General features: G+C 40.9%; 1 protein-coding gene and 1 long non-coding RNA gene across 4 annotated transcripts in view; one reads left to right on the top strand and one right to left on the bottom strand.

Moving 5' to 3' along the window:
- Window positions 1-23,649, top strand: part of CPNE4 (copine 4) — a 262,001-nt gene that overhangs the window by 235,299 nt on the left and 3,053 nt on the right. For all 3 annotated transcript variants that reach the window (XM_078377351.1, XM_078377352.1, XM_020806875.3), the window contains 4 exons: window positions 6,925-6,979; window positions 9,269-9,320; window positions 11,125-11,258; window positions 11,812-12,048. In XM_078377351.1, the coding sequence (XP_078233477.1) occupies window positions 6,925-6,979; window positions 9,269-9,320; window positions 11,125-11,258; window positions 11,812-12,048 (478 nt within the window). The remainder of the gene's footprint in view (window positions 1-6,924; window positions 6,980-9,268; window positions 9,321-11,124; window positions 11,259-11,811; window positions 12,049-23,649) is intronic.
- Window positions 14,657-21,706, bottom strand: LOC144583504 (uncharacterized). The gene is made up of 2 exons (XR_013537298.1): window positions 20,451-21,706; window positions 14,657-20,122 (listed from the first exon to the last, which is right to left on the bottom strand). It is a non-coding gene; the product is annotated as an uncharacterized LOC144583504 (long non-coding RNA).

Here is a 23,649-nt window from a genome sequence, read left to right as displayed (position 1 = left end):
TTTTAATGCTCATCAGTGGAATTCATGGGAATCATATTTAGCTCAAGCTTTGTTAGTTAATTCATTAGTGGACGCCTTTCAGAAGTTAGCTTCAGGGTATGTGTATTCCCCATGTTCATTAATTATTATTCTTGTAGGTAGCAGACTTGCACTTTCCATCTCTATGCACTTAAAACTTAATTATAGGCACACGTTTCTTCATAGTCAGCAGATCGCACTTCCCCAAGGCACTTCAGGAGCAATTTGTTTAAAAAAATGTAAAATTGACAGAGCAGTAATTAGAGTGGGTGCATATTTTTTAATCTTTGTTTTTAAACATTTATCTTATGATCTTGTAATAGTATCATCACTATACAGCTCCCACTGCACTGCAGTTTTTCTAGGCTCACAGAGGTACTTTATATATGTAATTGGCTATGCATGATTAGGACAGTTCCTTGAGATGTTCTGTGATATCTGTGAGAATCTGCTATATTTTTGACTTCCCAGAGCAGGGAAGGATGTACCTCATGGTCCACATGTGACCATTGGTCATTCCCAGTGTTGCTCACAATGCTGGAGAGCCTTTGCTACTCCCTTCTCCAAGCTAGTTAGACCACCAGCTACAGTATGATGTAGTGGCAGGTGGACAGGACTCCGAAGAACTGGGGGTAAATCATGTTGGGGTAAGGAATATGTTGCAGACTTTGAGAGTTTGGGTTGCTTTGCTTCACTTTCCAGTTATCCAACTCTGCTTTCTGCTGCCTGAAGAGCAATTGACACAACAAGCTAAACGCAGCCCAGCTGAATCAGGGCTTAAATCAACTTTTCCTCTTGCCTGGTTGCAGTGGCAAAAATAGGTGGGAGTATTTGTCAAACCAAAATACATGGATAGCTGAGTTAAGTTTGATGCTTTGGCTTGGTGGTTGTGAGTTGTGTACCTGATGTGGATAGAACTGATGGGGAGCAGGCTATAATGTTATCTGTGTGAACCAGGCACCAGTGTTGGCTTCATATGTCAAGCCAATTCTGACACTTACCTTCACTTCGCACATTCACCACGTTATGACAATGTAACATTTCCATCTGGAGTCTTTTACTGTGTGAGAACAAGTCAAAGGTGGAGAAAGTTCCCCATGAGACAGAACCATCAGTCTTCCAACGAATGGTGATTCAGGAGATCACTGAGGCAGTATTGGGGAAACACGGGTATAGGACCCCATTTGGCCAGGAACCTGCCTCATAGGTTTGTGATAAAAAGTTGAAGTGGGGAAGTGGAAAGCCACATAGGTCACTCACAGTGCTGTACTGACTAGCAACTGAAAAACTTGTTAGTATACAGTATGTTCATAATGGCTTCCATGTAAAAATCCCACTCAGGCAGCCAGTCACTCAGGGAAAGCTTGTCTGAAGATACAATATAGGCTTCACCTAGAAACTTTATTCCAGCTATTTATTATTTAGCCCTGTTGAGGCCTTATGCCATGGAGAAGACTAAATCCACCCAGGATTTTGCTAAGACATACAATCTGAATAAGACAGACCCAAGAGCTCAGTAAGCACAGTCTGTATGATTTCCAAATGAGGAAACAGAAGGGCAGGGTTCACATGTCTGCCCTCATCCTCATCAACCATTGAACCATCTCCTCAGTTTCAGGCATAATGCCTGAACAGAGATTTTGTTTCATCCATAGTATTAGTGCAAAGTGAAATGTTACTCCTTGCCTCTTTTAGTATCCAAGGCTACAGCAACTCATACACAGTGCAACACATAGAGCTGCCTGTGGAGCATGGACAGATGACTGTGAAGTCAACTGGGCCTTAGAAAGCCTGGCTAAAACAAGGCCAGAGCAGGTGATGGTATTCCAGTTGATCTATTTAATGTCTTAAAAGATGCCACTGTTAAGGTGCTACATTCAATATGCCAGCAAGTTTGGAAAAATTAAAGTGAGGCACTACTGTATGTGGGACAGGAAGCAACAGTGGCCAGAGGACTGGAAAAGATCAGTCTACATCCCAGTTCCAAAGAAGGGCAGTGCCAAAGAATGCTGCAACTACCGTACAATTGCACTCATTTCACACACTAGCAAGGTTATGCTCAAAATCCCACAAGGGAGGCTTCAGCAGTATGTGGACCGAGAACTCCCAGAAGTACAAGCTGGATTTCGAAGGGCCAGAGGAACTAGAGACCAAATTGCTAACATGCACTGGATTATGGAGAAAGCTAGAGAGAGCCAGAAAAAACATCTACTTTTGCTTCATTGACTATGCAAAAGCCTTTGACTGTGTGGACCACAGCAAACTATGGCAAGTCCTTAAAGAAATGGGAGTGCTTGACCACCTTATCTATCTCCTGAGAAACCTATACAGTCATGCCCCGCTTAATGGTTACCCCATATAATGACGAATCCACTTCACGATGATGTTTTTGCAATCGCAATTGCGATCGCAAAACGATGTTTTAATGGTTTTTGTTCAGTTTGCAATGATCGGTTCCCTGCTTCGGGAACCGATTCTTTGCATTACGATGATCAAAACAGCTGATTGTTGGGTTTTCAAAATGGCCACCAGCTGCTCAAAATGGCTCCCCACTGTTTTTAGGAGGCATTTTTCGCTTAACAGGCACCCGAAATGGCCGCTGTATGGAGGATCTTTGCTGGATGAGCAGATATTCAGCCCATTGGAACGCATTGAACGGTTTTCAATGCATTTCAATGGGCTTTTTTATTTCGCTTGACAACTTTTCGCTCTACAGCAATTTTGCTGGAACAAATTAACGTCGTCAAGCGAGGCACTACTGTACATGGGACAGGAAGCAACAGTTAGAACTGGAGATGGAACAACTGAGTGGTTCAAAATTGGGAAAGGAATACGACAAGGCTATATACTGCCCCCTGCTTATTTAACTTATATGCAGAATACAGTGGTGTCTCACTTAACGGGCACCTCATTGAATGATGAATTCGCATAGTGATTACGTTTTTGCGATCGCAAAAGCGATCGCATTGCGATGTTTTTAATGGTAAAACATCGCTTTGCGATGACCGGTAAGCTATTTCGCTTACCGATTTTCGTATAGCAATGTTTTTAGAACAGCTGATCGGCGGTTCCAAAATGGCTGCTGGGTAAAAAAATGGCCGCCGGCTGTGTTTTTGTGCCCATTCCTCGCTTACCGGGCAGCGAAAATGGCAGCCGTATGGAGGATTTTCGCATAACGGTGAGTTTTTTGCCCATAGGAATGCATTAAATGAGTTTTAATGCATACCTATGGGCTTTTTTCCCCGCATAGCAATGAATCCGTATAGCGACAATTTTTCCAGAACAGATTATCATCGCTATGTGGGGCACCACTGTACATCATGCGAAAGGCCACACTGAAGGAACCCCAAATCGGAATTAAGATTGACAGAAGAAATATCAACAACCTCTCATATTTATTTATTTATTTATTTATTTATTTATTTATTTATTTATTTATTTATTTATTTATTTATTTATTTATTTATTTATTTATTTATTTATTTATTTATTTATTTAATATCCCGCCTATCTAGCCAGTTAAGACCACTCTAGGTGGTTAACAACATAAAATAGAACAATAAATATATATAGAACAGTATTACATAAAATGACGTAATAAAAGAGGCAAATAGAGGGGGGGAGAGGGCATCAGGGATTGACTGCAGGGAAGGCCTGCCAAAACATCCATGTTTTAAGTTGATTTTTGAAGATACCCAGCGAGTGAGCCACACAAAGCTCAGGAGGTAGGTTGTTCCAGAGGCGAGGAATATGCAGATGATACCGCTCTGATGGGAGAAAGTGAGGAGGAATTAAAGAAGCTCTTAATGAAGGTGAAAGAGGAGAGTGCAAAAAATGGTCTGAAGCTCAACATTAAAAAAAAACCAAGATCATGGCCACTGGTCACATTACCTCCTGGCAACTAGAAGGGGAAGATATGGAGGCAGTGAGAGATTTCACTTTCTTGGGCTCCATGATCACTGCAGATAGTGACAGCAGCCACAAAATTAAAAGACTCCTTCTTCTTGGGAGGAAAGCAATGACAAATCTCGACAGCTTCTTAAAAAGCAGAGACATCACCTTGCCAACAAAAGTCCATATAGTCAAAGCTATGGTTTTTCCTGTAGTGATGTCTGGAAGTGAGAGTTGGACCATAAAGAAAGGTGACCACCGAAGAATTGATGCTTTTGAATTGTGCTGGAGGAGGCTCTTGGGAGTCCCCTGGATTGCAAGGAGAACAAACCTATCAGTTCTAAAGGAAATCAACTCTGAGTGCTCACTGGAAGGACAGATCCTGAACCCGAGGCTCCAATACTTTGGCTATCTCATGAGAAGAGAAGACTCCCTGGAAAAGTCCCTGATGTTAGGAAAGTGTGAAGGCAAGAGGAGAGGGGGACGACAGAGGATGAGATGGTAGGACAGTGTCATCGAAGCTACCAACATGAATTTGACCAAACTCCAGGAGGCAGTGGAAGACAGGAGGGCCTGGCATGCTCTGGTCCATGGAGTCACAAAGAGTTGGACATGACTAAATGACTAAACAACAACAACAACAATGTGGAGTGGGATATAAATCTACTTCCTTGGTGGAACAGAGTTTTCAGCTGTTTTGATCCTTCTTTTGTTCTGAGTTCCTGCAGTCTCTTGAAAGTTTTTTGTACCCCAGTTTCTTATGATTAAACAGGGTTTCCCTGCTTCTGTCAGCATTTATTCTAAGAGAAGGCAATCAGTAGGCAATTAGCATAATATTACAATTACACCATTATCCTTGTTGTTAACACTTCCTTTTAGAAGCCTTTTTGCAATGTAAAAGAGGTTAGTATTTAATTCTGAAATGGATCATCCACACACTTTAGCCTAACAGGTTAATGTCATTCGTCATGAATGCTGCATTTGTCATGCTTTGTGTAGAAAATTCATTGCATAGCAATCAGTGCATTCTTTTTAGTGTGTAACTTTAATATTAACATGCGGAAAGAACACAAAACCCTCTGCTTATGGTCTGAAATTAAAATATATGAATGTTCTTACACCACTATGTCACCATCCTTTGCCATCTTGCTGAAAACACTACACCTGCAATTCAGTACATGTTATACAGTGATTCATGAGAGCCTATATAGCCACTTTATCAAATAGAGTCAAAAATACAGAGGCAAATGTGCCAAACTGCTCTAGACTAAGTTACTTTCCTTTAAAACAATAGCGGCTCACAATGCTATAGTGTTGTTAGGAAAATCTAATCCACCATTACATACTGTGAGGATTGGGGTAGGAGGTTATATAATTATTCCTGCTACTTAAAAAGTCTCTATGCACTCTGTCTGTACCACAATGCTATTAAATTAACCCTAAACTTAATGGAGTAGGACTGACTTCCCAGGAAACATGCTTACAATCAGCCTATCCATCACTCAGTCTCTAACATAATCATGGAATTGAAAGAAATCTAACAGGTCAGCTGGTTTTGTCCTGAAACACACTGGATGGTTTACTGCATTATTCAGTTGCCTGCCGTGGTAATAATAGCCATTCCATTTTGTTGGTCAATAATATTGCCACAGTGCTAATAAGAATACATTAGAGGTGGGGCTTAACTGGCAGTTATGCCCCACGTCTGTCATAATGACCCAATGTGGTACAGTGGATCGCGTCGTTGTCTTGTAAGAGCTTGAGATTCATGTTCCCACTGAACCATGTCACAAACAGTAATCATGATAATCTTTTGTAGGGAAAATAATGAAGCACTTTAAATATTAGGTTTTATTGGAATAAACTCAAAATCATATATCCTATAAAGCTTTTTGGGTGTTAAGGTGCCAGAAGATTCTTCATTATTTTGGAATGGTAAAAGCCTCATACACTTGAGTAAAACCAGTAAGGTCAAGGCACTGGTAGATATAAGCATTACAAACAGAGACATAGAATAAGATTGTACTGAAACTGAGGTTAGGCATCTTGCCTGCTGTTTTACACTTCATCTTTTGTCTGTCTGTCTGTCTGTCTATCTGATTTATGTATTCCCGTATTAGTGCAAGCACTATACGTGATTAAAACTTACTGTTCCCCACAATTACAAAAAATATATTCAAGAACAATACAGCAATGCAACAAACAATAATTATAACAATAAAAATGAATAACTGTTTAATAATCTAGAATTAATAAAAAAAATTAGTCTTCTTGTCCTTATTATGACCCTGTACATCATACGTGAGAAATATCCAGATAATGAACAAATTACTTGGATGTAACATGACTATTTATTACAAGTAAACATGCCTCTGTTGTTGAGATTTGATATAAACACTTCACAACATAAGAAAATGAGTATGATAAGCAGTACATTACAAAAAAACTGTAAAAACATCAGGAGCTCTGCAAAAAGAAGTGGTAATCTAATGATATTTCTGTTTCCAGATCTTCTGTAAACAGGCAGAAAAGAATGAAAAGGCTAGAAAGAAATAAGTCTCTTAGAATACTTAAATCAGTGGTTTAGGTACCATGTTTTCCCGAAAATAAGACAGGGTCTTATATTAATTTTTGGTCCAAAAAAGCATTAGGGCTTATTTTCAGGGGATGTTTTATTTTTTTCATGTAAAACAATCTACATTTATCCTGAAAAATCATACTAGGGCTTATTTTCAGATTAGGTCTAATTTTCGGGAAACCGGGTATCTGGCTGTGTACCCAGAGGTTGGCAATTCAATTCCCCACTGTGCCTCCTTGACAGGGGCTGGACCTCTTCCAGCTGTACAGTTCTAAGATATTGTTTGAAGAGCAATGAGCAGATGACATTTTTGATCTTAAAAACTGTCTTTTGCTCTGTGATGTTTTTCTTAAAAATGAATTAACTTGGAGCAGACTACCATTGTGGACCAGCCCAAGAAGAAGAAAAGCAAGCCCTGTTTTTTGTTTCAATTGCAGTGATAAAATGTTTCCAGTCTACGGTTTTGGAGCCAGGATACCTCCGGACTATAAAGTAGGTACACTATACAGGTGAATCTTCCTTGTTCTCTTGGTGCACAGATTGCAATAGGGTGTTGGAGAGAGAATATATGAATAGACAGAACATGGAAAGCTTAGAGGCAGCTGGTGATAAAGGAGAAGGACTCAGCAAGAGAGAGGGATGAGTGAGTGGCAGAATCAATTCTGGGATCAATTGAGTGTTTTGCAGCTCTTTGACTTCTCCGCAGAAGCAACATCAATGTTTTGCCAATGAAGAGAATAGAAGGCTTTTGGCTGTTAACATAACATTACCATATTACAGAGTCCTCATGCTATTCAATTTTCCCTCATTATTGGGGGGGGATATTTTTCAAAAACAGCACTTTTGAAACATAGGCATCCAACCTAAATATGAAAAGGTTGACATTTATATAATTGATAAGAGGAATCACTTTGGGAGATATGTTTAAACTAAGACAACTCTGTTCTATGGCTCGGGAACAAGGTATAAAGACTGGCCAGAATTTGACTAAGGTGGTGGGGTATATAAAGTGGGAAGGAAGGTAGAAAGGAAACATACATTTTGATGCATTGACTGGGCAGTTTAGTTAATTAGAGCCAACCTAGACTATATGTTTAATCCATATTTAGAAATAGTACTCCCAGAAGTTTTGAATGGTATCGTTTCTTGTTCTAGCCCAAGCATTTCTCACTTCTATAGCTTACGTGTTTTGCTTTATGATTGGTCACTGGGTGGTATGCATGTGCTTAATGCAGAAGTCTGATTGCCCAATATTTTCTTATATCTGGAGAAATTGTATGGGGAGGGGGAGGAGAGAGCAGGCTAACCACAGGGAATATGCATTTATCCTAACACCTGATGGTTATGTGAATATAGACTTAAAAATAAAGCCCTTATTAAGGGTTGGCTTGGCAAGATAGCATCTTTGGGGCCTCACCAGTGTGCCTCATGGACCTGCCCTCCCTCTTCACCATTGCTGGATGCTTTATCATCCACCTCTTGTTCTGCCCAAAGAATGGCAATAGTGAGAAGGAGCAGCAGCTAGAATCACTAATTTGCTATTTGTCTTTCTCTGCCAGGCAAACAGGCAGGTGATAACAATAAAGGAGATGCTGGGAGGGAAGCAAGGAACAATGGCAGTCATCAAGGGAAGGTGCCCATTAGGAATGTGTCCAACAAAACCTGGAGCTGGCACTAGTAGAAAAGCTCCAGATTGATAGCTGAACTCTGCCATTATTGAGTGTACACATTAATGACTGGATTGGTGACAGAGACCAGATTCTAGATTGTAATACTGACTAGAATGGGCCCATTGAATCAGTGTGATTTCCCTAAATGCTGACTCATCATTCAGTAATTATTCAAATAGTCTACTCTAACTGGGACTACCAACTGGATTTAGATCTGGTATTTTAATAAGTGGTTGGCAGAGGCTGAAATCCTGTTGCTTTGCTTAGTAAGTTGTAACTAACTAGAGTAGGTTCATTGAATCAGTGAGGATTTGCTGAATTGGCTCCCCCATACATAGAGTTGATTCACTAGGCCTACTCTAATTGTGACTTAAGTACAGTAACCGGATTTCAGTCATTAAGATTGTTTTGACTAGAAATGTACAGTTAGAATGGAAAAATACAGCAATGTTGTTTTCAGCAATGTCTCTAAACACACAAAAAAAATCACACCCAACAAAGAATTGCACACTGAAATATTCTTGTTTCCAATTACAGAGGAAATCTTGTGTTTTTTCCATCATGATTTAAAATACAGTAAATTAAGATAAACGGGTTGCCAGACATAGTTCTTTTTAAAAACCTGACAAAGTTGCTTGAACAATAAATGTGTTCATATTTCTGATCATAAGACACAAATATGGAAAGATATATGCTAGCCTAATAACACTGAGTATTTAATTATAAGGCTGAAGTCATTGCCAAAAAGCACTCACAGAAGACGTAAGCCTGGCCACAATTTAAGTCAAGGTTACATATACACTGGGTAAGCTTGCCTCAAAATGGGAAGGTAGAGAACAGCAATTATGATGCGAGATATTAATTTTTACAATCTCCTATCAGTAAAAGATAAAGAACAGCAACTAAACACAGGGCAGATACTCAGTGCTTGATACACAATACAATTTCCACAAGGGGAAATGAATAAATAAATGCATGCTTTGAAACTGTTTTTCAAGTGAATGTCTGGACAGCGGTATCCTATTTGAACTATTTGTTTGCATCTGGGCAGAGACTGAATCACTTTTCTGAACTAAAATTGTGTCTGATCTTTTTTGGGGGTGATCCACAGGTCTCTCATGATTTTGCAATCAATTTTAATGAAGACAACCCAGAATGTGCAGGTAAGACTATTGTTGTGGTAAACAAGCTGACTCTGGAGGCTTGCTTTTTTCTTTCTTTTCTTTTTCTTTTTCAGTTTTAGAAGATATAGCCATGTTGGTCTGTGCAGGCATATCAGGCAAAATCCAAAGGAAAAAAGAACAGCAGCGACAAAAGACAAAAAATATGTGGCATCTTAAAGACTATTATATTTTAATGTGAGCTTTTGTGGATCAAGGGTACTTCTTCAGATATGTGGAGTAAAATGAAATACAGAATGAAATAGAGAATTCACAAGTATAACAGCTTTTTTGTTTCAGTCATTCATTCATCAGTCTAAGATAAATTATGACTAAACCTCAGGTAACAGGTGAACAGATAACTATTATATAGAGAAAAATCTATGCAGAATGTAAGGTTCAGTGCTTGACATTTCCAGGTAGGGTTGGACAAAACTCTTGCATCAAACCTTGGAAATTGTAACCTTTGAACTTTCAGATGTTTTGGACTTTGCCCAAGGCAAAGCATTAGAGGTTATTACCCAAAACATCTGGAGAGTCAAAGATTCTGCACAATATAGACAATACCGACATCAACAACATTGAGCTAGATTGTATGACTTGGTGTAATGGCAGCTTCCTATGTATTATTTTAATTGTGTTGAACATGAGCTCCATTGAGCTCTCTGGGAAACAGTTGGACATATTAAATGAGATGTGAAATCCCATAATCTTGGGAGAAATTATTCCATGAGATTCAAGGTTTTTTATTTTTCAGATATGCCCAGATAGCTTGATATGTATTCTTGCTTAGAATAGACTGTTTTAACGCCATTCTGGCTAACGGCTTTGCTTCGCTATAAGCAATTACTTGACTAAGAGCAGCAAGAGGGAAAGAAATACTGTTGAGTTATTACAACCTAATAATTAAAATCTATAGGGCTGACATTATGAGCATTTTCTGGTGACCGAATGATTTCATAAAGCCTCTGATTGCATTTCCAAAGTGTGTTAAAGTCCTACAGGGTGGATAATATCTGCAAAATGCACAGTTCGATGCTGCTAGCAAGAGGGAAAGCTGGGCTCATGAATTATATATTGCATAACATCTAAAAGAGGTCAGGTCAGCAGGGGAGAGCAGCTTTGAACAAATCCTTCAGAGCCACAGCTGTGCAGAATAAATTGGCAGGATAGTAGCGCACTTGTGTGACTTAAATTGCAGGAATCACGTTTTTTAAAAAAGTGTTGGGGAGGGAGCAGTGCTCTCTACAGGGCTGGCCATAACCTTAGCTAAGGCAGCAAACCGAGGGGAGGGGGGCGGAAGCGGGCAGGAAGCCACAGTGAGGTTCTGGAAGACTGAATTAATCCAAAGGCCTCTCCTGCACCTCCAAAGCTAGCCTGCAGCTTTCAAGTGCAGCAGAAGATACTGTTCCACCACCAATGGTCAAGTGAGATTCAGTGGACAGTCTATAGGTGGAACAGGCAGACCTCTGTCCTTCATCTGAGGCAGCAACATGCCTCAGACCAGACTAGATCGCTTCCATTGAATCACCTCCTTCACTTATCTGGAAGCTGAGTCTTTCTTATTAGGCTGAAACACTTCACTACTCATCCAAGTTGCTTCTTCTACTCTCCCAAGTACTGAAAGATTTCACTCTAATAAGAAAAAAATCCACCTCACCTAGATGACTGAGAATTTTCACAGATACACCTCCTTCACTCCTTTTTAATGACTGGTTTCAATGCTGTTTGTCTTTCCCCTTCTTGTACTTCGGCTTCTTGTGCTTGTTTTGTGCTTCTGCTGCTCTTCCTCCTCCCCATTCCCAAGGGATCCAAGGAGTAGTTGAAGCATATCAGAATTGCCTCCCTAAGCTTCAACTTTATGGTCCTACAAACATCGCTCCCATCATCCAGAAGGTGGCTAAATCAGCATCAGAAGAAATCAACACTAAGGAGGCATCGGTGAGAATGGAGCAGAGGGCAACTTTTGTTGCAGCACTGGCTGCATCCTCAAGAACACATGGATTAAATTTATACCTTAACTGTTATTATATGTTCCCCTTTTAAGTGATTAAAGCACTGAGTATTTCAATGCTTGCTTTGGTTATAAATTTTAGATTTTGAATGGGGAACCAGATGTGGTCTGTGTGACACAATTCAGTGTTTATGAAATAATGGCTGAAATTTAGTTAGTGTAACTTTATGCCATGCAACAAAGACAAGGTAATCACCTGGCAATGTTACTCTTTGTTTAAATTTAATTTAAAACTTTCTACCTTCTGCCCACATCCTGAGGTTCCCAAGGGCTTCCCCTGGGGCAAAAGGGATCCCTAGGGAGCCTCAGAATCTGAAGGGAATCTATGGCAGGATTCGTGGATAGCAAATATATTGTATTTAATCCCTCCCCAGTTAAGACCATATCAGAATAACCATGAGGAGGGTGCCAAAGATTTTCTGAAGCATGCCTTGCTAAAAATTTAATAATATTTTGATTTTCCTTTTCAAACCCCTCTAGCAATATTTCATCTTGCTGATCCTGACGGACGGTGTAATCACAGACATGGCCGACACACGTGAAGCCATTGTTCATGCTTCCCATCTCCCCATGTCAGTCATCATTGTTGGAGTTGGAAACGCCGATTTCAGTGACATGCAGATGCTAGATGGGGATGATGGGATCCTGAGATCTCCTAAGGGAGAGCCTGTGCTGCGTGACATTGTCCAGTTCGTTCCATTCAGAAACTTCAAGCATGTAAGATTAACTTTTCTTGTGTTCCCTTTTTTGGAAGGTATTTTTTTTAGCTGGGGATTCTAACGGTGTGTCTCTAAACTAGTATTCATGGCTAAAGGTTAAAGTACACATGATCAGGTCATCTTCAACACTGGATCCTTTGGAGGTCTTCAACTTTGACTCCTGGTCAATGATCAGGGATTCTGAGAGATGAAATCCATAACATCTGGAATACTAAAGGTTGAGAAGGACATCCTTGGACCCAGGGGTATCAATGTTTGTTGCTTTAGTGCATGTTGCACTAGTTGTGGTTGTGGGTAGTTAAAAAGAATAGAGCAGAAGGGAAATGTAACCCATTCCTTCCCTGTAATCCATAGGAAATTCCCTCTTCTGAACCATTTCCTGGAGCAGGACAGAGACAGGGTGCTGGTGGTGGGGATCTCCATTGGTAAATAAAGCTATAATCATATACACCAGAGTGAGCCCTCTTGAACTCAGTAATGCCTCCTCTGGTGTAAATATACATAGGATTGTGCTGTCAGTAATACAAGAAAATGTTTCTGCAATATCAAATAGGAAAAGTGGTCAGATATTCCAAAGAAAGAACTATCTGACCAGGAAAGTTTTAAAGGTACAGAATGTTGGAATTGATTGGAAAGTGTCAAACCAGTTCTTAGTCATAGTAATTAATAATCCTAACATGAAGAGTGTGTTTTTCTGTGAGCCCTGCCAGCCCTGTCCATCTCAAGAGGGCATTTCTTTTCCATTCTTTGATACTTCAACTCGTAACACAAGACTCATTTGGACTTATTGAAACTTACAGAGGGGTAACATCTAATGCATATATAATCTGTTTAGAGTCTTTGGTTCTAATTACACTCACAGGTCCACAGTCTGGTTTCTGTGTCTTGTCCCTCACTTCCCTTCACCAAGAGGGGTTCAGGTTCTTGAGTGAGCCCACTTCCCATCACTTTGCTCTCAGCTAGCCCAGCCACTTTGGCACCAGTGTTGGGGTATCTTATGTACTGCACTGCTCCTAAGATTGCCTGCAACAAGGGCAGGTATGTTGAGGACCTTTTCCAGAGACTCTTGCCTGCCATGGCTTCCTGGTCTCTTCTCCTTCCTCTCTTCCTGACGTGGATGTTCATATTGCTGTTTCCTTCACTGGTTTCTCCTGGTTTCACCTTTCACCGTCTCCTTTTCTCCCTTAAGTACAATGGGTGGGATGGAGGCTTTGGGTTCTTGTACTTTCCTCCCCTCTCCTTTGGGGATCCAGAGCTGGACCAAAAAACCTGTCCAGGGATCTTCTTTGTAAATATAGTCCCATTCCTCTGTGGCTTCTCTTCTGAGAAGTCCTCTGCCCAGAATGTCCCAGACCACTCCTCCTGGGCATCCCCTCAAGCCCCTTCTTCTTCCCCAGTGGCCTCTGGTTCCCTTTCCATGGGTTCCTCCACTGTGCCCTTGTCTGTTTCTCCTCTTCTGCCTCCCTCTTCTTTCTCTAGATCTTGAGATCCCTTGGCGGGCACTGTTGACTGGGCTCTGGGTTGGAATGTGACAGCTCACTGACAGGGACATCTATGCTCCTATCCTCTTCAGATACCCTTGTTATGAAACAGCACCTTGAACAATCCACATCTGAAACTTTCTTAGAGGAATTTTTGCTTGAATTGCTAATTGCTTTGCACAGTTTTTCGGTGGAAGCCTAATGCATTGGAAAACCACTGAACAAAGAATTATTGGTAAGCTGGAGTTGTAAGGATAACTTTTAGGTTGAAGTTCCCCTATCCCCACCCTCTCTAGTTCAGTGCATACCTTTCTGTAGGCAAATGTACATCATGTGGATGAGTTTGGATGTAGAAGGTAAGATAACTAAAGACAGTATCAAAGAATGGAAAGATAGCTCAAGTGACTTAACTGTGACTATCATGTAGGCATCCTTTAGTCTCAAGAGACTATGGTAACGTGCTCTGAATAGAGAATTTGGAACAGTGTCTAGTGTGGCTGAGAAGGCCAATTTGAGAGTGACAATCCCTTCCACACTGAAGACAAATACAATCTGTCCCCTGTCCAGCTCCCTGGTTTTGCTGGTTTCGGGACTGCCTCTTTGCCTTGGCCTGCTGGACAAGTGTCTCTTCAAAATTGGAGAGGCCATGATGCACCACCTGCCTCCAGGCTGAATGCCCAGATGTCAGGGTTTCCCATCTTTTGAGGTCCATTCCTAAGGCCTTCAGATACCACTTGCAGGTATCCTTGTATTGTAGCTGTGGTCTCCCTCTGGGGCACTTTTCCTGCACTGATTCTCCATACAGGAGATATTTTGGAATCTGACCATCAGCCATTCTCACTGTAAGCAGCCCCGTATCTCCAAAGAGATTTATGGGGGTGCTGGAAATTGGGACGAGTAAGAAAACCAGACAAACCTCTAACTGCTGAGCAGAGCCAATTGAACTCAGCCAAGTTCTGTCTAAATTTTCTTACTCAGAGGCCAATCTCCTTATTAAGAAAGCAACACAGTCATAACCATGAGATATACTCAGAATGATTTGGCTCTGAAAGTTTGGTAGCAAACCCACGTGGCCAATTAGACATTCAGCTAGTCTGCTCAAGAAACAATGCTTCCAGATAGAAATCAATCATTACTGTTTTATTAAAAAGAATTACTTTAGAAAAGGTTTCAGTTGATAGTAAATTAAGTCAGTAGGTACATTTTCATTCAAGACTAACGGAACACACCACTCCCCCACTCCAGCTAAAAAAATAAAGAAATGAAACTATGCTAACTAACAAAAAGCATAAATCATCCATCTCACGTGTCTTGGGTCTTCAAAGGCTGATGCTAGATGAAAACCAGTCCATTATGGGAAAAGCACGTGTCTGCCCCTTTCTCAGGCAAACTCCATCTTTTTTTTCCTTCTCCTCTTCTTCCTTCTTCTTCCCAGAATGCCTCCTGGGCCTTGTTGTCCCGCCTAACTTTCTCATGGAGCTTCAGTTGTTATCATTCTTTGTGGCAGAATTATTTTGACTACAAAACTCTCTGCTCTCTGCTCATCTTAGCAACGAGATAACCAGAGAGCGAAGTTTCTCTGGAACAGCATGTAAAACTTTCCTACTACAGAACAGACTTTAACTCAAAATGGATGCTATTGGGACAATCTTAGGACTACATATCCCATTCTAATACACATAAAAACACAAATCATCACATGCCCCCCCTGATTATCGTTAAAATTCAGAGCAGTTAATCTGATCTAATTTTAAGAAATCAAGTAAAAGTAACTAAAAAGTAATTCAAAGTAATTAACTGGTTACATCTCAAAATTCAACTACAGATTAACTATTACAATACTGAAACATAGCACACTGTTGAATACATTGTTTCAACGTTCAGGTTCATAAGAATCTTCACAGTACATTCTAGAAAGACCATCTGCCACTACATTCAATTTTCCAGGAATGTGTTGAACTTCAAAATCAAAATCTTGCAATGCTAGACTCCATCTCAACAATTTTTGGTTGTGAGATTTCATCTTCTGCAACCAAACTAAAGCTCTGTGATCTGTTTGGAGTGTAAACTTACGACCCCATAGGTAAGGTCGAAGTAAATTGAGAGACCAAAATATAGAAAGAGCTTCTTTTTCAGGTACTGCGTAACTTCTCTCTCTATCCAAGAGTTTTCTAGAGAAGTATGAGATAGGGTAAAGGTTCCCATCTTCTCCTTGCTGTAACAAAACAGCTCCCAGTCCTAATTCAGAAGCATCAGTTTGTAAAATGAATGGTTTGTCAAAATCAGGGGATTTCAGTATAGGTGCATCCATAATCTTAGCTTTTAAAGCTTCAAAGGCACCTTGACACTCTGGTGTCCACTTTACCTTGACAGGCTGTCTCTTCCTAGTGAGCTCTGTCAGAGGTGAAGCCAAATGACTGAAATCAGGAATGAATTTTCTGTAGTAGCCGACTAGGCCCAAAAATGAGCGTACCTGTTTCTTAGTTTTTGGAATAGGCCAATCATTAATAGATTGTACTTTAGCTTGCAAAGTCTGAATTTCTCCTTGCCCAATCAAATGACCTAAGTACATGACTTTTCCTTGCATCCACTGACACTTGCTGGCTTTGACTGTCAGTCCTGCTTGTTGAAGTCTGGACAAAACAGTTTCAATGTGAGACATGTGAGAATCAAAATCAGAACTGAAAATGGCAACATCATCAAGATAAGCACTTGCAAAAGGTAAACCTTGTAAAAGTTTATCTATCATCCTTTGAAATGACGCACCTGCATTCTTCAAACCAAATGGCAATCTGCGGAAACGGAAAGTTCCCACGTGCGTGATGAAAGCGGTCTTATCTCGTGAATCTTCAGCTAAATCAAGCTGCCAATAAGCATTCTTTAGATCGAGAATGCTGATAAACTTAGCCTTTGACAGATGTTCAATTAAATCATCCATTCTAGGCAATGGGTATGGATCTGGAACAGTAACACTGTTTAACTTTCTGTAATCAACACAAAATCTTACTTCCTCGAGAATTTCACCTAAAGCGTTACGTTTTGGCACCAGAACCACCGGAGAAGCCCAAGGGGAGAATGACGGTTCAATCACCCCCAAAGATAACATCTTTTGTATCTCTTGTTCAATTTGGATAGCATGATTACCAATTGCTCTATATGGGCTAGACCGTATGGGCTGGGCGTTGTTCTCAGTAGTTATCACATGACTGATCAATTTGGTGTAACCTGGTTTATCTGAAAACACATCTTGGTATTGTTCTAAAATTTGAAACAACCTTTCTTTCTGATCAACGGTACCTGTTAAAACAAGATTATCAGACCATGTACCTGCATCTTGCAATTCAGACAACATATCAATAGGTTCGTTTGCAGCATGAAAATATTCAGCATGACATTGAAAAACCATTGCAGATCTATCTTTGTACAGTTTCAAACTATTCACATGGTAAAGAACAGGTTTCTTATTAGAATCCAACATTTTGACAAGATAATTGACATTTCCCAGTTTGTGAACAATTTCACCTGGACCTTCCCAGACAACTTCTAGCTTAGAAGGTCTGAGTGGGTTCAGGACAAGTACCAAATCACCCACAGAAAATTCCCTGTGTCTGGATCTCTTGTCGTGGAAGAACTTCTGACTTGCTTGAGCGTCCAACAAATTGTCTCTGGCTAACTCCTGGACAGCCAAGAGTTTCTCTTGAAGTTTTCTAACAAAATCAGCAACTGGCACAGTACTACTTTTAACCACACCTTCCCAATCGGATTTCAGGAAGTCCAATGGTCGTTGTAGATTTCTTCCAAACACCACCTCACTTGGAGAAAAGCCACCTAGTGAAGAATGAGCTGAGCTACGGTAAGCAAACAAAGCAAAAGGCAAAAGCTCATCCCAAATGTTTCCATATTCTTGGGTCAAAGTTTTAATCATCCTAAGCAAAGTTTGTTGACCTCTTTCCACCATACCATGAGATTGAGGATGATGGGCCGTGGAAAAACTGATGGTTATTCCACTTATCTCGCAGATCTTACGCATAAGTTCACTTGTAAAGGCTCCTGCTTGATCACAAATTATTTTGGATGGTACTCCAATACGCGAGCACAAGTCCACGATGATTCTAGCTATGGTGGTAGCTGTCAGGTTGCTAATAGCGTAAGCCTCGATCCACCTACTGGCAGAACAGATGAAAGAAATGATATATTTCTTCTTAGATTTAGTAGGAACAAAAGGTCCTAGCACATCCATTTGCAAACACTGGAACACTTGGTCAGGAATTTCCATAATCTGCATTTCGGCCTTTACCTTGTCAGTTTGATAGCCTGTGCGTTGGCAATAGTCACAAGAACTGACATAGTCCTTTACAGTTTTTGAAATACCAGGCCAGTAAAAATGTTGAGAAATCCTCTTTAGGGTTTTTTGTATTCCCTGGTGCCCACTACTCGGATGGTCATGAGCCATTTCTAGTATTCTCAGTCTATATTCAGTAGGCACGACTAATTGTTGAACAGGTTGGGCATCCAAGTTGGATTTGGGGAAATATTCTCTGTACAAAAGTCCATTTTCTCCCCACAGGAAACTAACTTGCTGATGCGTAGGACGTTCAGCATAGTTGTCTGCTTGTGACCTCAAAGAAGCTAGAGAGGGATCATTAAGTTGCTTCAGTCTAAAGTCCTCTGATCCCTTAGGTATCACCTCCTCCATTTTAGTTTCTGTCATAGCTGCATTATCAGGTTCGGTCACAAGAGGCTGCTGTTGGGTAAGGTCTCCATCTGAGCTATCCTCAGTGGATTCCTGCTCCCGTTCAGGATCATGCATCTCCCTACTTTGAGAACGCGTAACTACCGACATTGAAGTTGCATTTTGACTCTGCATGTGATCCAAAAAAGCAAGATCATTTCCAAGAAGAAAATCAGGTTTTCCCTCATGGGTTAAAATATGTTTTGCCCCTGACCAGCTCTTATACGAAATTTTGACATAAGCTAAAGGAATAAAACGCTGATCAGTCTCTATAGATCCATAAGTTTTTACTGGACACCTCAGGTTGTTCAAGATTAAGGTGGGGTCTAGAAAACGCTTGCTTATCGAAGAAATGTCGGCACCCGAGTCACGAAAAGCACTTAAAGCCATATCACCTCCAGGTGTGTGAAGAAAAACCACCTCAGAAAATGTGCGGGTTGCCCAGTCCCTTTGCGCAGTTGGTACTATGCAATCAGGATCCATAACAGAAAACCTCTCTCCTGATGCAGTCTCTTTTACAATTTCTGAGGAAATTGAAGCAATTTGTAAGTCCAAAACTCTAGGCACATATTGGTTTACTGCTGCCTGCATTCCACTGGCTTGCGAAGGGGTTACAGTTAGGTTAACTCCTTCCTGACTCTGTGAAGGCACAATGCTTGACTGGTGAGGCACAGAAACTGCATTACTGGCAGCTGGCACTTGCTGAGTTCCTGCTGGCACAGAACTTACATACGCCATCTTGGGTGTGCCTGCTTTAGATCTGCGTGGAGCTGGCACAGGTGTTTTCCTAGCTGGCTCCTTAACTTGGCTAGCTGGCACATTCAACCTTGGGCAATCTCGTCGCAGATGAGAGCCACCACATTCAAAACATTTAAGAGGCGTTTTACTCTGGCTAGGAGCTAGACTCCTGCGTTGCTCAAATGAACTTTGCCTGGGCTCTTGAGGAAAAGACTTTCTAAATTCAGGCTGACTCTGTCTCTTAGGCGCTACTGGTGCAGTCTTTGGCCTAACAGCAGGTTCATGCGTTTTAAAGGAGAGAATTTCATCAGTCTTTAAAGCAAGGGTTTGCAAGTCTTTGTATCCTCTCTCCAACAAAGTACTCCTTATTTCTGAAGGCACTAAATTAAGAAAATGCTCCATGTACAACACAGTTCTTAAATCCGCAAAAGTACTGGCGCCCAAGGAGCTCAACCACTGATCACCTAGATGTTCTATTTTGTCAGCTAGTGCAGAATAACACTCATTAGGCTGCTTTTTCAGTTTTCTAAAGTTCTGCCTCAGTACTTCCGAAGTGAAACCAAATTTTCTCTTTACCACCTCTTTAAAAGTAGGCCAGTCAGGGTCCTCATCAGATAATTTGGCTACCAAGTTGGCAAGTTGCCCAGAACACTGAGTACGCAGTAGCTTGAGGTGCCAGGCCTCCGGTATCTTAAGATCTCGACACGCCTGTTCATATATCGATAAAAATGATAAGATATCATCGCCATCATGGTAGTAAGGTAGATTGCTTCTATCAACACTGGCTATTGAGTTCTTAAACTCCTCTTTTTCCTTCAGCTCATTAACCAAACGCTCCACCTTTGCCTCTCTGTACTGCTTCAATAACTCATCAGCCATGCTCTGATTACGAATAGTTTGAGTGTGACAAGCAACAAAATCAGCAAACATCATTGCTAACTTATCCACTGGTGATAGACTCTTGTTAGGATCAGGACCCACAGCACCGGCTGCTGCTGCTGCTGCTGCTCCTGCTGTCCCATCAGAAATGCCTCTGCCTGGCACTCCCCTCCCTACTGGAGTGCTGGCACCCGCCATTTCCTCTGCCTGATCCATCTGTTGCAACTTAGTCCAAGTCTGATCTGAATCAGATCTAAGTAGATCCTGGACGTCCTGTTCTGGGAGTTTAGCCATTATATCTCCCTTTTGTAATTCCCTTCTCAGTTGTGAAGAATCATAAGTAATCCTTTGCTTAGCTCCACTTGGAGTCAAGACGTCGTGTTCAAGAGCCTCCAAAAGCTCTTGGTGCCAGGGCTTCGTATCTGTACTAACCAAAGGCAGCTTAGCAGATGCACTACCAATTTTAACTTTCCTCTGAGTCACAAACAGCTCTCCAGGCAATTCCAAAAATTCTTCTGCTGCTAAGTGTTGCTCCATATAAGCTGCATCCAAAGCAAACGCCAAACTGACCCAAAAGGAAAAATCTCTCTCTGCCCATGTAGCCGAAACTGTAGGGCGAGAGCAAAGCCATAAAACACTCTGGCAGGAACAGCCCTAAACTGGAGCTTCAGAAGGGCGACCGTTTACTTGCATGAAAATGCCCACTCATTAAACAGCCCAATTAAACAGATTTTAATGTCTGTTAAAACCTAAGCGTTGTTTCTTATCAGACCTCACTGCAGCTAAGTCTTTCCGTAAGATCCTTAGCTGGAAAGAGAAAAGCAATTTGGCTAATTTACAGCCTGTCAGCATGCACGCACTCCCTCAGCCAAGGCTTCCGGAAGAATGCCTGCAGCTTCACTTACAAAGCAAGCACCATAAATCCATAAATCACACTAAAGCACGTGTTCCATCCCACCGCTGCCACCATGTAAGCAGCCCCGTATCTCCAAAGAGATTTATGGGGGTGCTGGAAATTGGGACGAGTAAGAAAACCAGACAAACCTCTAACTGCTGAGCAGAGCCAATTGAACTCAGCCAAGTTCTGTCTAAATTTTCTTACTCAGAGGCCAATCTCCTTATTAAGAAAGCAACACAGTCATAACCATGAGATATACTCAGAATGATTTGGCTCTGAAAGTTTGGTAGCAAACCCACGTGGCCAATTAGACATTCAGCTAGTCTGCTCAAGAAACAATGCTTCCAGATAGAAATCAATCATTACTGTTTTATTAAAAAGAATTACTTTAGAAAAGGTTTCAGTTGATAGTAAATTAAGTCAGTAGGTACATTTTCATTCAAGACTAACGGAACACACCACTCCCCCACTCCAGCTAAAAAAATAAAGAAATGAAACTATGCTAACTAACAAAAAGCATAAATCATCCATCTCACGTGTCTTGGGTCTTCAAAGGCTGATGCTAGATGAAAACCAGTCCATTATGGGAAAAGCACGTGTCTGCCCCTTTCTCAGGCAAACTCCATCTTTTTTTTCCTTCTCCTCTTCTTCCTTCTTCTTCCCAGAATGCCTCCTGGGCCTTGTTGTCCCGCCTAACTTTCTCATGGAGCTTCAGTTGTTATCATTCTTTGTGGCAGAATTATTTTGACTACGAAACTCTCTGCTCTCTGCTCATCTTAGCAACGAGATAACCAGAGAGCGAAGTTTCTCTGGAACAGCATGTAAAACTTTCCTACTACAGAACAGACTTTAACTCAAAATGGATGCTATTGGGACAATCTTAGGACTACATATCCCATTCTAATACACATAAAAACACAAATCATCACACTCACGACATGCCCAAGTGACTATCATACTTTCGCCTTATCATAGGAAGGCCTACTGGGGGGAAAATCAATATAATGCTGGGAAAATATTAAGCTGGTAGGAAAAGAGGAAGACAAAATGTGAGATGATTTGACCCAGAAGAAGAAGAAGAAGAAGCCATGGTCTTAACTTACAAGGCCTTGGTAAGGCTGTTAATAATGAGACCATCTGGAGGTCATTCATTCACAGGATTGCCATGTTGGAAGTGGCTTGACAGCACATGGCGACAATATAGCCTTATATGCAATGAATTCATTAGGACTGACTTCAGACTGAGTTGATATAGGATTACTGTTAGTGGGTTATGCAAAGATACACAAGAACAGGAAACTAATCATAAAGCTCTGTCTAGCTTCAGACACATGCAATTGAGTTTTGGACTTCCCCAATTCCTATTTCTCATTACTTTCCCTCCAGCCCTCATAATGCTACACAACAGATAAGAAGAAGCTGCTTCATGTGGTAGTCTGCAGTGCAGGGGGCTGACAAGGAAGTGGGGCGAAAGCCCACATGGGCTGCTCTTGGAAGATGTCTTTGCCTCATTCCAGGGCTTTCCTTTCCCTTGGCATTACTGCCTACTGCAAGAAGATTCCCAAACCCCTTGTATAACAGTTTCAGGTGGCTGGAAAGGATGATGTGGAGACAATAGCAGGTCTCATTTGGATATTTCTAAATCTAAAATTAGTCCGTGATGAAAGGTAATAAAGTAGGAACAATTTAATATCCCCTCTATTTTCTTCCTGTCCACCTGCTGTAAAATTCTGTTGCTCAGGGAGCTGTTCTTCAGCTACTGAACTCGCTGGAGGAGTGACATGGGATTCTTTGACCCACTTTAGCATCCATGTACTGGAATTCACTGTTCCTCTGTGGGAGTGAGGGCAGGCTGGGCTGGGGATATGGCACTGCTCTGCATTCGAGTATAGGAAACCAAAACAGGTACTTGGAAACTCCTCCACTGACTCCCATCTTTGTAGTACATGGCAGGAGCTAAGAAACCATTTGGATCCAGATTTAAGTTATATAGAGAGAAATCCCAAGGAAAACAATGGAATTTAATAGAATCATGGCAAGTTGAAGTGGCACCGAATTCAATTAGTTTACTCTTCACTAGTAAAGTGTGAGTGAATAAATCAGCAAAGTCCTTGAGAGGACAAAAAGAGGAGCCAGTCACTGTCTTAGGCGATAGTGGCTGGGGAGTCAGCCATACAAAGGTGCTGCCAGCATATTGCTTCCAGGCCCTATGATATGTCACTTCAAAGAAAGCAAATACACGGTAGAGTTTTACAGCTCTTATGTCCTAATCTCCTGCTTCTGCAGTTTTGGTACTGAGCAACTTTCATCCTAGAAAGAAAGTAGCTGTCATCTTTTATCGTCTGTAAAAATTTGCATATTAAAGGCTGCTAGCTTTCTTAGTGATGCTGCAAATCACATTTAATCAAAAGTAAATTCAGTGGGATTTATTTCTGCATTTATTTAGGATGGAAATACAAATGTCCATCCTAACAATTTTTTAAAAAACACACATCTAATCTTCATTGTTTGTAGTTGTCTAATTTTCTACTGTATTATTTTACATTTTCATTTAAATACTTCAGTGATTAACAATGAATTCATTGTGTCTGCAACTCTGGTTTATCTGGGAGTACATTCCATTGAACCCAGTCAATGTTTCCTCCGATTTGATATGTGTAAGATTACGTTGTAAAGCATCATTCAACAATGGAGAGGAAGACCATTTTAAAAAACACCTAGATGATGTTTTTCTATTCCATATCTCCCAGCTTTACTCTGTGGAGGTTGCTTCCCCTACCTGAAATGTTTGTATTGTTTTTTTTTTTTATTATATGGTGTCAAGTCAGAAATGACTTATTGTGATTCTGATAGAGCTTTCAAGGTAAGAGA

The sequence above is a fragment of the Pogona vitticeps genome, chromosome 6, assembly GCF_051106095.1.
Source record: "Pogona vitticeps strain Pit_001003342236 chromosome 6, PviZW2.1, whole genome shotgun sequence".
Classification (NCBI taxonomy): Eukaryota; Metazoa; Chordata; class Lepidosauria; order Squamata; family Agamidae; genus Pogona; species Pogona vitticeps.
This window is presented reverse-complemented; position numbering and strand designations above follow the sequence as displayed.